The sequence below is a fragment of the Chanodichthys erythropterus genome, chromosome 22 (assembly GCF_024489055.1).
Source record: "Chanodichthys erythropterus isolate Z2021 chromosome 22, ASM2448905v1, whole genome shotgun sequence".
Taxonomy (NCBI): Eukaryota; Metazoa; Chordata; class Actinopteri; order Cypriniformes; family Xenocyprididae; genus Chanodichthys; species Chanodichthys erythropterus.
The window spans coordinates 16332539-16347615 of NC_090242.1; the positions used below are offsets into that span (position 1 = coordinate 16332539).

At 39.5% G+C, this 15077-nt stretch overlaps 1 protein-coding gene across 2 annotated transcripts; it reads left to right on the top strand.

The window, feature by feature from the left end:
• The first annotated feature begins 4688 nt into the window (after positions 1-4688).
• Positions 4689-15053, top strand: fut7 (fucosyltransferase 7 (alpha (1,3) fucosyltransferase)). 2 transcript variants are annotated; one of them, XM_067375221.1, is made up of 2 exons: positions 4689-5143; positions 9926-15053. In XM_067375221.1, exons 1-2 carry the CDS (start codon positions 5097-5099, stop codon positions 11001-11003), a joined length of 1125 nt encoding a protein of 374 aa, XP_067231322.1. In that variant the 5' UTR covers positions 4689-5096; the 3' UTR covers positions 11004-15053. The 2 variants fall into 2 exon arrangements, with proteins under 2 accessions (XP_067231322.1, XP_067231323.1); XM_067375222.1 differs by having other exon boundaries at positions 9645-14990.
• The last annotated feature ends 24 nt before the right edge of the window (positions 15054-15077 follow it).

Below are 15077 nucleotides of genomic sequence, written 5' to 3' on the forward strand. Positions count from 1 at the left end.
CTTGCCCGTTACTCTGGGGATGGAACCCAGACGACAAACTAACAGTTGCTCCCAGTAATCGACAAAATTTCTTCCAGAATTTGGAGGTAAATTGGGATCCCCTGTCAGAAACCACGTTTACCGGGAGGTCATGAATACGGAAGACATGATTAATGACAGTAACCGCTGTCTCCTTGGCAGTAGGTAATTTGGGCAAGGGGATGAAATGTGCCGCCTTCGAGAACCGGTCCACTACGGTCAAAATCACCATATTGGCCTGAGAAGGAGGGAGGCCTGTGGCGAAATCTAGCGCTATGTGGGACCAGGGTCTTGAAGGGACAGACAGCGGTTGAAGAAGCCCATCTGGGGAACGATTAGAAGGCTTATCACAAGCACAGACAGAGCAAGCCAAAACAAAATTGCGAACGTTGCAAGCCATGCAGGGCCACCAGAATCATTGCTTGACCAAAAAATTGGTACGACTAATCCCTGGATGACAAGCCAGATTAGAATCATGGCCCCATCGGATAACGTCTGAACGTAACCTCTCTGGCACAAATAATCGACTCGGCGGGCACCCGGGCGGAGGCGTACCCCTTCTGAGGCTGTGCGGACCTTCGACTCGACCTCTCATGTGAGTGAAGAGACAATGAGTCTCTAAGGTCAAATACACTCGGGAGTGGACGGGCGTTCAGAACGATCAAAAACACGAGATAAAGCATCGGGATGTGATGTTTTTAGACCCGGGACGATATGATAGAGAAAAATCGAAACCGAGCCTGTTTAGTCGTTTAGCGGATCTGATATACTCTAAGTTCTTATGATAGGTCCAGACGATGAAAGGTACCCCCGAACCCTCCAACCAGTGACGCCATTCTTCCAAAGCTAGTTTGACCGCCAGCAGCTCCCTGTTACCAATGTCATAATTATGTTTGGCAGCAGATAAACGGTGGGAGAAAAACGTGCAAGGATGCATCCTATCGTCCACAGCGACCCGCTGGGATAGAACTGCACCTACCCCCACCTCTGACGCATCAACTTCCACCACAAACTGACGTAAAGGATCAGGGGCGACAAGAATGGGAGCCGAAACAAAGCAGCCTTTTAGGTTGGAAAATGCAGCATCGGCTGCATTAGACCACCTGAATGCCGTTGCGGTGGAGGTCAAGGCAGTCAGAGGAGCGGCTAGTTGGCTGAAATTGCGAATAAAATGCGGGTTAAAATTGGCAAATCCCAAAAACCTCTGCAGGGCCTTGCAGGAATCTGGGATTGGCCAATCCACCACAGCCTTAACATTGTCAGGATCCATGCGCACTCCCTCGGACGACACAATATAACCCAAAAATGGAACTGACTGTGCATGAAAAATGCACTTCTCCACCTCTAACAGCCTCTGGAGCACCCGTCTAACGTGTTGCACATGTTCCTGGAGAGAAGAAGAAAATATCAATATGTCGTCCAGGTAGACATAAATGAACTGATCGACCATTTCTCTCAACACATCATTAACGAGTGCTTGGAACACGGCGGGCCAGTTGGAAAGGCCGAAGGGCATAACCAAGAATTCAAAGTGCCCTCTAGGGGTGTTAAAAGCCGTTTTCCACACATCCTCCTCCCTAATGCGAACCAAATGATAAGCGTTGCGCAGGTCTAATTTAGTGAAAAGAGACGCCCTGCAGCCGTTCAAAGGCAAAAGATATCAACGGCAAGGGATAAGTATTCTTTACCGTGATGTTGTTCAGTCCTCTGTAATCAATGCACGGCCGCAGTGACCCATCCTTCTTACCCACGAAAAAAAAAAAACTTCCCCCTGCAGGAGACAAGGAAGGGCGGATGATCCCAGCTGCCAGAGAATCAGAAATGTATTTCTCCATGACCTCCCTTTCTGGATTAGAAAGTGAATATAACTTGCCTTTAGGCAGAGAAGATGGCTATAAGTCTATATCACAGTCGTAGGGACGATGCGGAGGAAGAGAAGCAGCCTGAGACTTACTGAACACTTCCTTCAGGTCGAGATACTCCTCAGGCATGTTTGACAGATTCACCGATTCCTCCTGAAACACAGAACAAGACGCAGAAGAACAAGCAGACAACAAACAAGACGCATGACAGTGAGTGCTCCACTCCGCCACCGAACCATGGCCCCACTCAATCCTGGGCTTGTGTCTCACCAGCCACGGATGTCCCAAGACGACCGGATGGAGTGCAGATCTAGAGATGAAAAATGACAACTGTTCAGTGTGATTACCGGATGTGATGACGGTTAACGGCTCCGTGGCGACTTCTGTCCGTTGAGGGCGAGAACAGATATGGCATGCTCTACCCACCTGTTCAAGATCGAACGGGGGGCCGACCATGTTACCTCCGCTGACTCCCATTTCCACCAGTTCTTCAAAGCGCGCTACTGGCCTCTTACGCTCCGCGCGTTCTTGTAAGTGGGCATCCACTCGTAGCGCGAGCTCAATAAGTCAGTTGAGACTGGTGGGCAAATCCAATGGGTAGATTTCCTGTTGAACACGGTCAGCCAACCCATGCCGGAACATATCCCACTGCGCCTCCTTGTTCCACTTGCATTCCGCCGCCAGGGTGCGGAACTCAGTGGCGTAGTCAGAAACTGGTCGAATTCCCTGCCGCAGGTCCGCGAGCCTGCGAGTGGCCTCCCGTCCGGCCACCAAACGCCTCATCGTGGAACGAGGAGCAGCTCGGATGGTCATCAGTAGTGTCATGACCAACGCTACTTTAGACTCCTCAGAAGAAAATGTATTAGGTTGCAAAGAGAAATAAAGAGAGCACTTCGTTCTCCAGCATACCTCTCAGGTGCAGGAATATGTGGCTCTTGTTGACTGCTGATGTTGGCGGATGGGTGGGGGACAGACGGTGGAGCTGGCGCAGTGGGAGATGAGAGATGTAAAACCTGGGTAGAAAGCTCAGCCACCTGCGCCACCAACTCCTGGATGGCACGAGCAGTGGCCATCACTTGCTCGTCCTGATGATCCATCCATTGAGCGCTCTTGCTCAAATATTCCTGAAGATCCGACGACCTTACTGGATCCATTTTCAGGTCATTTCGTTCTGTCAGGAAATGAACACAGACAGAGGATCCGATTGCAAGTATAACAATATTTATTGACAGAACACGCTGTACAATAACTTCACTCCAAATGGACAGCCGATGCAGAGACTTAGTCGTGCAGAGACGGTGGCGTGCAGAGTGGTGACGAGCTGGGTGGCGCAGGGCTGCAACGGGTATCAGAGACCAAGGATAATCCAGCCCAGAAAGCAGCTAGGGCACGCGACGACAGTCGTCACAAAGATATTTGTACAAGTACACACACACACACACACACACACACACACACAGAGAGAGAGAGAGAGAGAGTTAATTTCTGTAACTCTAATGTAGAAAAAAAAACCTGTTTAATGTTTAAAAAAAAAACTAAACGTGCAGTAGCACGTCTGTGTGAGTGCAGTTTGTTTTGTGATGACAATGGAACGAAAAGCGAGTTTCCACAACGGTTAGACTGAAGCGCTCATCTGTGCACGAGCCACCACAGCCATTGATTAGAGCGGCAACGAGCGCTCGGCATGATTTACTGTAAAAAAAAGAATACATTCCAGCACCATTTAACACAATTGAACTAAATGAATACTCTGCTAATCAGCTATAGATGTTTCATTTGTATTAGATACATCTATTTGAGATTATTCAAAAAGTAGTGGGGATAATATCAAGAGATGAAATTTAAACATAACAGCACACACATAACCTTTTAACAGCTGTAAATGAATACACCTCAATTGAATGATGAGATTTCTTCAAGGATCATTTTTGCGCACATTTTCTTTGAAAAAGAAACACTGCTATCTAGTGTTTAAGTTTGGGTTATGCAACTCTGAGGAACCTAAAATGCTCAACATTCTGACACAACAGCTAAAAACAAAATGAAAATGCACGTCGTTCCAAACCTATATGATAATCTTTCTTATGTGCAGCAAAAAAGAAGATATTTTGAAAAATGTTTCAGCTGTTTTTGTACATGTAATCAAATTCAGTGGGGTCCAAAAAAACATTTGACTCTCATTGATGGACAAAAAAGACACTTTTGTGTTCCACAGAAGAAACAATTTCACAGAGGTGTGCAATGAGGATGAACGACAACACAGATTTTGTGTGGACAATATTGCGAGACAGCATTGGTCAACCATATTGTGTTGGTCAACCAACATCTGCAGTTCTTGAAAGTCATGTGGGCTCAGCTAGTATTTCTCAACAGGTCAATAATGCAATGCTTAGTTAAAGCAAGGGTCAAAATAAGTACTTATAGATTCTGAAAACACACTATTTAATAATGACATGAGAGTTGAGAGTTGCTTTTACTTTGTCTTTCTCTCTTTTCATGTTCTAGAAAGACTCTTTTAGCCACACACATAAAAACATTATATGAGTAGAAAAAAGACAACCAGTGATATCACTTGCATTGTTTTTCTTACTTTAGAGGATATTTCAACATTTCTTTGACATTAGACACAGTTTTTACAACACTTTCACTTCTCTAATAAAAAGAAAGGTACATGTGCCCAAGAAGAGAGGATAAATGTGTGAGCTAAAGTGATGTATTTTCAAAACACTCACTTCCTTTTCCTGTAGCCTAGTTTCAGTGCCCTCAGAAGCCACAACCACACAACCGACACTGATACAAACACTGATACAAGCACTGATACATGTCGAAATGCCAAAGTTAATGCACCACATTCCACATTCATCTTGCACTTGTAGCCACAGTTAATAGTGAAATCAATGCACATCGTTTAAAGGACATTGAAGTCTCTGTCAGGTAGTGAACATCAACTTAGCAGCCAATTATTAGAAGGCATGTTGCATTAAAAGGCAACAAATCACATTCTACATTGACCTAATAGTCAGATTTGGCATGTTAAAGTTAGATGCTTTAATGATTAAGGCCAGGAAGGGGAAGACATGTAAAAGGGTGGAAGTACATATACTGAGCTCGACAGGAAGTTCTTGTTTCCTATAAGACATTTCGCAAATCTCTCCATCATTTAATGACAGCACAGGCCTTTACCAAGCCTCCACATCACTTTGTTTCTCGAGGGACATGGCAGCTGCGGTCTTGCCCACAAGCCACGTTCCACAAAGACACAGGTAAGATTTCTGCCATTTCTCTGATCTTTAAAAGTGCCTATGTTTTTCTTTAGATCATACATATGTGCATTTGTCTTTTATATTCCTTTGACACATTCTCTTGAAAGAATTTTACTGAAAAGCATCATCTCAGTAGAAATCATCTTGTTCTCCTTTGCTGGAATGTGCTGCATCATCGTTTACTGTCCAGTCACAGTTAAATGTTTAATAAAAATGAAAAAGAGAAAAACAATTTTTTTTTAATTATATAAAAGGAAGAGTTTTCTTTTTTGAAGGTGCACTTTTTGCAGAATTACACAAAGGGAAAGGCTTTCAGTTATACCATTGCAGAAGTACAATATTTGCATTCATCATTAATTTGCAAACGTGTCTAATGACACGAGGGGAATTATCAAGATAAAGCAGGGCGTATTTGGCTGGTCCTTAGAACAGCAGGTTAATAATATGACTGGAGTCTTTACCTAATGTTAATGATTTAAAACATATTTCATTTGTAGTTACTGTTAAGTTAACAAAATATTTAAAACTTTATTTATGTAATTAAAATAAAAAATGAAATGAAATATAAACATTACAGTTTTTTTTTCAGTTGTTTTGGCACATTTCTCAAATCATCCTTAAAATTTGCAAAACAGTATGTTCATTTCTCGAAACAATTCGTACAAACAGCACAACATATTGGATTACCTGCAAAAGCCTGGAACTTACTCAGAATCCTTAGTTCATCTCTCAAAAGCAAGTATTTATGATCAGTATTGCCATCAGAATGACAAGTCCTTGTGTCATTGTTCTCGAACATGTTAGTCAAAATGCTTAGCCATGTTGCCAATATGAATATTATAGGTGTAAACTATGATTATGGTTTTTATGACAGTGATTGAAACTGCACAAGACTGCACTTTTTTCTGTATGGCATATCAATTTCAACAGTACAAATGGACACATTACTGTATATGGGAGACTGATTGCAAAAGACTGGACAGGATTCAGTTTTGTATTTACTGTTGGTCTGCCAACAAATTACTGTAAAATGTCCTTGAAAAAGTGAAAAAGACAAGACTATATACATACACTGTATACAGGTGCTGGTCATATAATTAGAATATCATCAAAAAGTTGATTTATTTCACTAATTTCATTCAAAAAGTGTAACTTGTATATTATATGCATTCATTACACACAGACTGATATATTTCAAATGTTTATTTCTTTTAATTTTGATGATTACAACTAAGGAAAATCCCAAATTCAGTATCTCAGAAAATTAGAATATTACTTAAGACCAATACAAAGAAAGGATTTTTTAGAAATCTTGGCCAACTGAAAAGTATGAACATGAAAAGTATGAGCATGTACAGCACTCAATACTTAGTTGGGGCTTCTTTTGCCTGAAATACTGCAGCAATGCGGCGTGGCATGGAGTCGATCAGTCTGTGGCGCTGCTCAGGTGTTATGAGAGCCCAGGTTGCTCTGATAGTGGCCTTCAGCTCTTCTGCATTGTTGGGTCTGGCATATTACATCTTCCTCTTCACAATACCCCATAGATTTTCTATGGGGTTAAGGTCAGGCCAGTTTGCTGGCCTATTAAGAAAAGGGATACCATGGTCCTTAAACCAGGTACTGGTAGCTTTGGCACTGTGTGCAGGTGCCAAGTCCTGTTGGAAAATGAAATCTGCATCTCCATAAAGTTGGTCAGCATCAGGAAGCATGAAGTGCTCTAAAACTTCCTGGTATACGGCTGCGTTGACCTTGGACCTCAGAAAACACAGTGGACCAACACCAGCAGATGACATGGTACCCCAAACCATCACTGACTGTGGAAACTTTGCACTAGACCTCAAGCAACATGGATTGTGTGCCTCTCCTCTCTTCTTCCAGACTCTGTGACCCTGATTTCCAAAGGAAATGCAAAATTTACTTTCATCAGAGAACATAACTTTGGACCACTCAGCAGCAGTCCAGTCCTTTTGTCTTTAGCCCAGGCGAGACGCTTCTGACGCTGTCTGTTGTTCAAGAGTGGTTTGACACAAGGAATGCAACAGCTGAAACCCATGTCTTGCATACGTCTGTGTGTAGTGGTTCTTGAAGCACTGACTCCAGCTGCAGTCCACTCTTTGTGAATCTCCCCCCCATTTTTGAATGGGTTTTGTTTCACAGTCCTCTCTGGGGTGTGGTTATCCCTATTGCTTGTACACTTTTTTTCTACCACATCTTTTCCTTCCCTTCGCCTCTCTATTAATGTGCTTGGACACAGAGCTCTGTGAACAGCCAGCCTCTTTTGCAATGACCTTTTGTGTCTTGCCCTCCTTGTGCAAGGTGTCAATTGTCGTCTTTTGGACAACTGTCAAGTCAGCAGTCTTCCCCATGACTGTGTAGCCTACAGAACTAGACTGAGAGACCATTTAAAGGCCTTTGCAGGTGTTTTGAGTTAATTAGAGTGTGGCATCAGGTGTCTTCAATATTGAACCTTTTCACAATATTCTACTGAATTTGGGATTTTCCTTAGTTGTCAGTTATAATCATCAAAATTAAAAGAAATAAACATTTGAAATATATCAGTCTGTGTGTAATGAATAAATATAATATACAAGTTTCCCTTGAATGGAATTAGTGAAATAAATCAACTTTTTGATGATATTCTAATTATATGACCAGCACCTGTATATGTATTCATGTGTATGTGTGTGATATAGTGAGTTTTTGTATAAAGTTCATTTAGCCTATACTACTGTAAGTGTAACGCAGGCATAATATACTGTAAGTGTAAAAATACTACTAATATTAAGATTATAGCTTGCATACCATGGAGATGTCTATGAAATGCTTGTATGATTGAGGAAAAGGTTTTTCTCCAAACATTCAGCTGGACCTTTAGACCCGCGTAAGTCATCGTAAGGTCATGATTGAGAACACTATTTACAATAGTGGTCCTTATTTCACTAGAAACGTGTCTATGCCCTTTACCTTATCTACTTCTTCCTCTGTTTTGCCTCCCTACCCTTCTACCACACATCTTTACTCCTCTTCCTCTTTCCAGCTGTTGAACCTGTTTGTTTCCATGATGTTCTTCCATTATCAGAAATTGAAACTCTTGTGTTGTGCTCTGTCTATATATAAGCTTTCCAATTGAAGATTCATGACATGCATCTTTGAGCTGTTTTAGAGAACTGTTTGGGTCATTGGTTGATCTAATGCTTTACATTCCCCTGAAAACATTAGTGAAATTCAGGATTCACCTGCAAAATTCATCAATTCAGGACACATTTACAAAAGTCTAATAGAAATTTATAGATAATATACTTGACACATTGTGATAACTAGGTCAACCATTTTGCATTTAATGACTAGTGCGATGAACTAATGACTAGATGTTTTGAGGGGTAAGACTATTCAACAGAGAACCATATAACACATTTTGAGCAACATGACATTAGCAATTGCTAATGTAGGAAATAGCAGACAAGTGCATATAATCAATTGCTTAAATGTTCTAAAGCATTTGCAATTTGTTCAAAAGAACTAGAAACTGCTTTTATCATGTGCAAAAGTGACTAGATGATGTGGTGGTTGAACAAGTAGTTTTGAGAATTTCATTTCTGATCTGAGAAATGTGCCAAAGCCACTGAGAAAAACTGTCGGCAAATAACTAAAATACATAAAACTAAAATAAAATAAATAAAATTAAAGCTAAATAGAAATATTAAAACTAATAAAATTCAGAAAAGCATTTTCTATAGCGCTTTTCAACAATACCGTTTCAAAGCTTTACAGAGAATGCATGTCAACATTACAATTTATAGAATCTGGTATCGGAGGTGACTATCCAATGTGGTTTCAGAAATGTACATATAATCATGCATTCAGCTAACAATGTAATAATTTAGGCAATTTAATTTACAATCAATGTTAACAGTGTAATGAAAGCTAAAATGAAAGCTAAAAATAAAAGCTGATTCAAAATATGGTAACACTTTACAATAAGGTTCATTAGTTAACATTATTTAACTAAATTAGTTAACATAAGCTAATAATGAACTGCACTTCTACAGCATTTATTAATCTTTGTTCATTTCAACATTTACTAATACATTGTTAAAATTTTGTTAACATTAATTAATGCGCTGTGAACTAACATGAATAATGAACAACTATTTTCATTAATTAATGTCAACGAAGATTAGTAAATACAGTAACAAATGTATTAGTTCATGTTATTAAACTAATGTTTAACTAATGAACCTTATTGTAAAGTGTTACCCAAAATATAAATGCTATATCAGTGTATAAATAATATTAAAATATTTTTTTTCTTTATGCATTCTGTTTTTTTTGTTGTTAATATTTTAGCTTTAATACAAATAGCACATATCACTGTTTGTACTTAAATGCTTTTTATTGCTATTAATACATGGTGCAAACAGTGTCTACCACTACTCTGTGTAATCTTTGGAGTGTAAATATCCGCTGCCTATTTTTTAATAAGTGCATTTTTTCCTCATAGATGCCACTTCAGTAAGCTTTTAGCAGAGAAAGAAGGTGTTATTTCCTGAAGTGCCAGTGTTACTTTAACAGCACTTGCATTGCATAACTTTCTTCACTGAAAGACAGAGGAAGCAAGATAAAGAGCCAGGATTATGCTTGAGTTAAGAGTCACTCCCTCTACCGGTCACTCCTCTCGTCATCTTCAGGAAGGAAGAAAATGACATGGATCTTGACTTGACAAAACCACAAGTTTTGTCCAGCAAAACATCAAACTAACGCCCAGTTCTTCTACTTCCACAGCACACTTATGGGCTCCAGCATAAGAAGTATGGCAAAGTTGATAAAGAGGCATCTTCAACCTCCCAAGACTCTTTTTGTTTTATTCCTGACCATCAGCTTCATCTTCAGTTGGTTGTTAATGGATGATGAACAACATCTTGATGGCAGCAATGAGTCACTCACAAACAATATCACCATCCTGTTTTGGTACTGGCCGTTTGGCACCCGGTGCAGCCTTATGGGGAATGTGTGTCTGAGGGACTACGGCATCTCTGGATGTGTGCTAGTGGACAATCGCACTCTCTACGAGAGCGCCGATCTGGTAGTTTTTCATAACTTTGAGCTGAAGCTGCATAGAGAACACCTTCCAGTGCATCTCCATCGTCCCCCCAAACAGAAGTGGGTGTGGCTTTCCTTAGAAGCATTACAAAACAATGGTAACTTGACACCATACAATAACCTTTTCAACCTCACCATGTCATATCACCCTCATGCTGACATCACTGTGCCTTACGGGAAGATGTTAGAGAGGGAAAAAACGGGTGTAGATTTTGTTAACCCAATAAACAAGAGTTATGAAGCCTGTTGGGTGGTAAGTAACTATCAAAAATGGCACAAGAGGAGCGCTGTGTTCCAGGAGCTGAACAAGGTCCTCAACGTGCAACTGTATGGCAGATCCGTCAAAAAACCACTACCGAAGGAGGCTCTGCTCCCAACGATTTCCCGCTGTTATTTCTACCTAGCTTTTGAAAACACAATATCTCCGCACTATATCACGGAGAAGCTGTGGAGAAACGCCTTCCAGGCCGGTACAGTGCCTGTGGTGCTAGGGCCGCCTCGCACAGACTACGAAGCAGTGGCGCCTTCAGAATCGTTCATCCATGTGGATGATTTTAAATCTATTAAAGCCCTGGCTGAATATCTGAGAGCCCTAACTAAAGATCCAAAGAAGTATAATGAATATTTTAGGTGGAGACAAAACTATACGGTCAAACTATATACAGACTGGAGAGAGAGACTGTGCAATATCTGCCCCATATACAGACAATTACCAACTCAAAAGGTTTATGAGGATCTGAGAGCTTGGGCAAAATGGTAACATAACAGGACACAGAACATGTTTTTGCATTTAAAAATGCAAAGCCAGGGCAGAAGAATGTAAAAAAAAAAGTATGGTCTACAGCTGTAAGTTTAACCATGTTTAACTTGAGGTATGCACTTTTATAACACCATGTTGTTCACAAAACTCTTCAAAAGATGCAAGACGTGAGCACAACGGTCCACGATTTCCGTCTAGTGAATGTTTACATAGAAAGACAACTGAAAAGTAGTGAAGTGGAAAGTAAAAATTGCACAAAAACGCTAGTGTGGAATAAAAAATAAAATAAATAAAAGCAAGTTCTAGACTTTAAAGGTGCCCTAGAATAAAAAATTGAATTTACCTTGGCATAGTTGAATAACAAGAGTTCAGTACATGGAAAAGACATACAGTGAGTTTCAAATTCCATTGTTTCCTCCTTCTTATATAAATCTCATTTGTTTAAAAGACCTCCGAAGAACAGGCGAATCTCAACATAACACCGACTGTTGCGTAACAGTCGGGATCATTAATATGTACGCCCCCAATATTTGCATATACCAGCCCATGTTCAAGGCATTAGACAAGGGCAGAACGTCTGGATCTGTGCACAGCTGAATCAACAGACTAGGTAAGCAAGCAAGAACAATAGCGAAAAATGGCAGATGGAGCGATAATAATTGACATGATCCATGATATCATGATATTTTTAGTGATATTTGTAAATTGTCTTTCTAAATGTTTCGTTAGCATGTTGCTAATGTACTGTTAAATGTGGTTAAATGACCATAGTTTCTTACTGTATTCACAGAGACAAGAGCCGTTGCTATTTTCATTTTTAAACACTTGCAGTCTGTATAATTCATTAACACAACTTCATTCTTTATAAATCTCTCCAACAGTGTAGCATTAGCCGTTAGCCACGGAGCACCATCAAACTCATTCAGAATCAAATGTAAACATCCAAATAAATACTATACTCACATGATCTGATGCATGCATGCAGCATGCATGACGAACATCTTGTAAAGATCCATTTGAGGGTTATATTAGCTGTGTGAACTTTGTTTATGCACTGTATTAAAGTCGAGAGCTCGGGGGGCAGGGAGCGTGCGATTTAAAGGGGCCGCAGCCTGAATCGGTGCATAGTTAATGATGCCCCAAAATAGGCAGTCAAAAAAATTAATTAAAACAAATCTATGGGGTATTTTGATCTGAAACTTCACAGACACATTCAGGGGACACCTTAGACTTATATTACATCTTGTGAAAGAACATTCTAAGGCACCTTTAAGGCCTGTTCACACCAAGAACGCTAACTATAAAGATAACTATAACGATAGGCTAACTATATTTGCGTCCACATCAACGAATGATAAAGATAACTATAACAATAACTAGGCTATATTTGCGTTCACACCAACGAACGATAACGGTCTGTTTATTCTAAGCTGCGGGTTCAAAGTGTGTACAACTTTTTTTTGCTGTTCTTGTTGCATTTACATGGCTTTAACCAGAAGATGGAATGAATCTGGTGGTTAAAGCAGATTCATTCAGTGGAATAAAAAAATATGCAAGGTCTAGTGAGAACTACTTGAGAGCAGAGTTTTTAGAAAGCTGTGTCATAAGCAAAACTTTGAAAAAGATGTGCGCATTAGTTGTCTAGATCGTTTACATAGAAAACAATGTAAAAACAGCACAGCGGAATGCACAAGACATAGAGTAGTGAAAAGTAAAAATACGGAAGGTCAAAAGAAAATACGGAAGGTCAAAAACGCGTTCTGCTTGAACGGCCCCTGTGGGTCCATTCACAGACAACAGATTTTTTACGCTTTAAAATGGGAAACACAGAGCAGTGGAATGGCGAGGTCAATTTATGAGAAACTGAAGTTTTTAGAGCACTGTGTCATGCATGAGACGCTGCATGACGCAATAGTTTATTTGAATTCACACTGGCAGCAGCACCATTTATGCATAAATAAAGTACAGAGTGTTGGCGTGCACCTGCGTGTGCAATAAAACAGAAGTTCAATTGTGGTCTGCACTGCTGAGGCCCTGGTGCCAAACTGAAACCGCTTCCTCTCCTATCAACATGCTTGTAACCTCTGTACAAGTATTCTTGAAGAATGGAACAAATGTTTGCAAGCAAACTAGCAAGTAACCTCGGTTTAAAAAATAGCGGGTCTGCACCAAGTACATGCTCCTGAATCAACACCTTTATTGATCCTGGAAAAACTTTCCATTCAACCAATCAGATTTCAGAGACAAGATTAGAGTTTATGTCAAGTTTAGGCTTACAACCAGCACTCTAAAAAAAAGGCTGGGTTAAAAAAAACCCAAGTTGGGTTGAAAATGGACAAACCCAGCGGTTAGGTTAAATGTTGCCCAATGTGTTGGGCAGTTTTATTTAACCCAACTATTGTTTAAAAATTACTATATGTCTGGCGTAAAATTAACCCAAAATAGGTTGGAAATTAAAAATCAGACACAATTACTAGAGGCAACAATAATAATCAAAAGGTGAACATTAATAAGCAATTTAATAAATGTTTAATTATTATTAATAAATGTTCATACATTGGATTCATTTTAAGCAAGAAATACAGTAATTTTTAAACAATAGTTGAGTTAAATAAAACTACCCAGCTGTGGGCAAACATTTAACCTGATCACTGTCTTAAAACAACCCAATTGCTGGGTTTGTCCGTTTTCAACCCAACGTGGGTTGTTTTTAACCCAGCATTTTTTTTTTTTTTAGAATGAGGGTTTGGTGTTTACCAGCATTTGTTATTATAATTTTCCTCTTACTTAGGGATACATTATGGGAAGGGTTAGGTTTAGGGGTAGGGATATGGTAAGGACTACATTTTCCAACAGAAATGTTGTTCCTTGATCAACAAAATGTGTTAATCCAGGAATGCATCTAACGCAACAAAATCAGGTCATGCCATAGATTTTTTTCTTTCTTAGTAAAGACTTTTGACAAAAGCTGTGACCAATCAAACTCTACCTTGTTTAAGAAAAACTAAAAAACAATTTAATTCTCAAACCATTAACATATTGTCTAAGAAACCATTGTACAAGGTCATGTTGTAACAAGAATAAACAGATTTTTACCACAATGTTTTTTTCTGTGAATTATTGGCTTGAATTAATATATTACTTTAGTGACAATGTAAAGAGAAAGGTTCTGTGCTGGATCAGCACTTGAAGCAACAGCTGGGTCCTGAAGTAAAACTAGTTCTTTGTAAGACAATAAGACACCATCAAGATATTTTTTAAAAAAAGCAATCGTTCCCAAAAGTAACTAGAAATGAATGAATGTTAATGGAAATGGTTTAATTGCCACCCAGAAGATATTGTGTTGACTGAAGAGCAGAGTTTCAATAAATTATCAGATATGGCTTTCATTTACATTGCACCGGGATGAGCATGCATGATACAAACACCAAAAGATAAGGCACATGACCTCCACACAGAGGCTTTCAAACTGGCAGCAAATTTCATTTATAAATCACCCTGATAAAAAGATACTACAAATTATTTTCAACTGGAGATGGGAGAGTGCAAATATTTAGAGCAAAAGAACAGTGACTAATGTTCTTTGTGGACCATCTGAAAAAGGTCTCCTCCAAATTGTAATAAAAATCCATCTCTTTAAAAAGTAAAGCAATTAATCAAAATACAAGCTTATGAAGTCATGAATTTGCTGCCCGTTCACATAGAAAGGTGATGAGAAAAACTACAAAGTATGGAGACGTATGGAAATATACTTTAGAAAATCACCAACTACTGAATAAAAGACAAACGTAAGTACATAAAAACTGATACATGAGCAAAAAGTCATAAAAACAACTATAAAAATCATCTGAACCTATGACTCCATGTGCAAACGCATTCAACAAAGCACCAATTATACAAAGATCCATCAGGCTGCAAGTGTGCATGGTCAAGTCTAAACCTGACACTATACAATTACAGAGTGTCCATGTACGGAATTTACGGAAAGAACCAAATAAACTGATGCATTGTTTGCATAAAATAAATCGTATGACTGATTTGATCCATAGCTTGGCTTGGAGCATTTATATAAAC

Coding starts and splice junctions, on each gene's coding strand:
- fut7 (XM_067375221.1), top strand. CDS start 5,097: ATGGCAGCTGCGGTCTTGCCCACAAGCCACGTTCCACAAAGACACAG. Junction 5,144..9,925: donor CACGTTCCACAAAGACACAG/GTAAGATTTCTG, acceptor CTACTTCCACAG/CACACTTATGGGCTCCAGCA.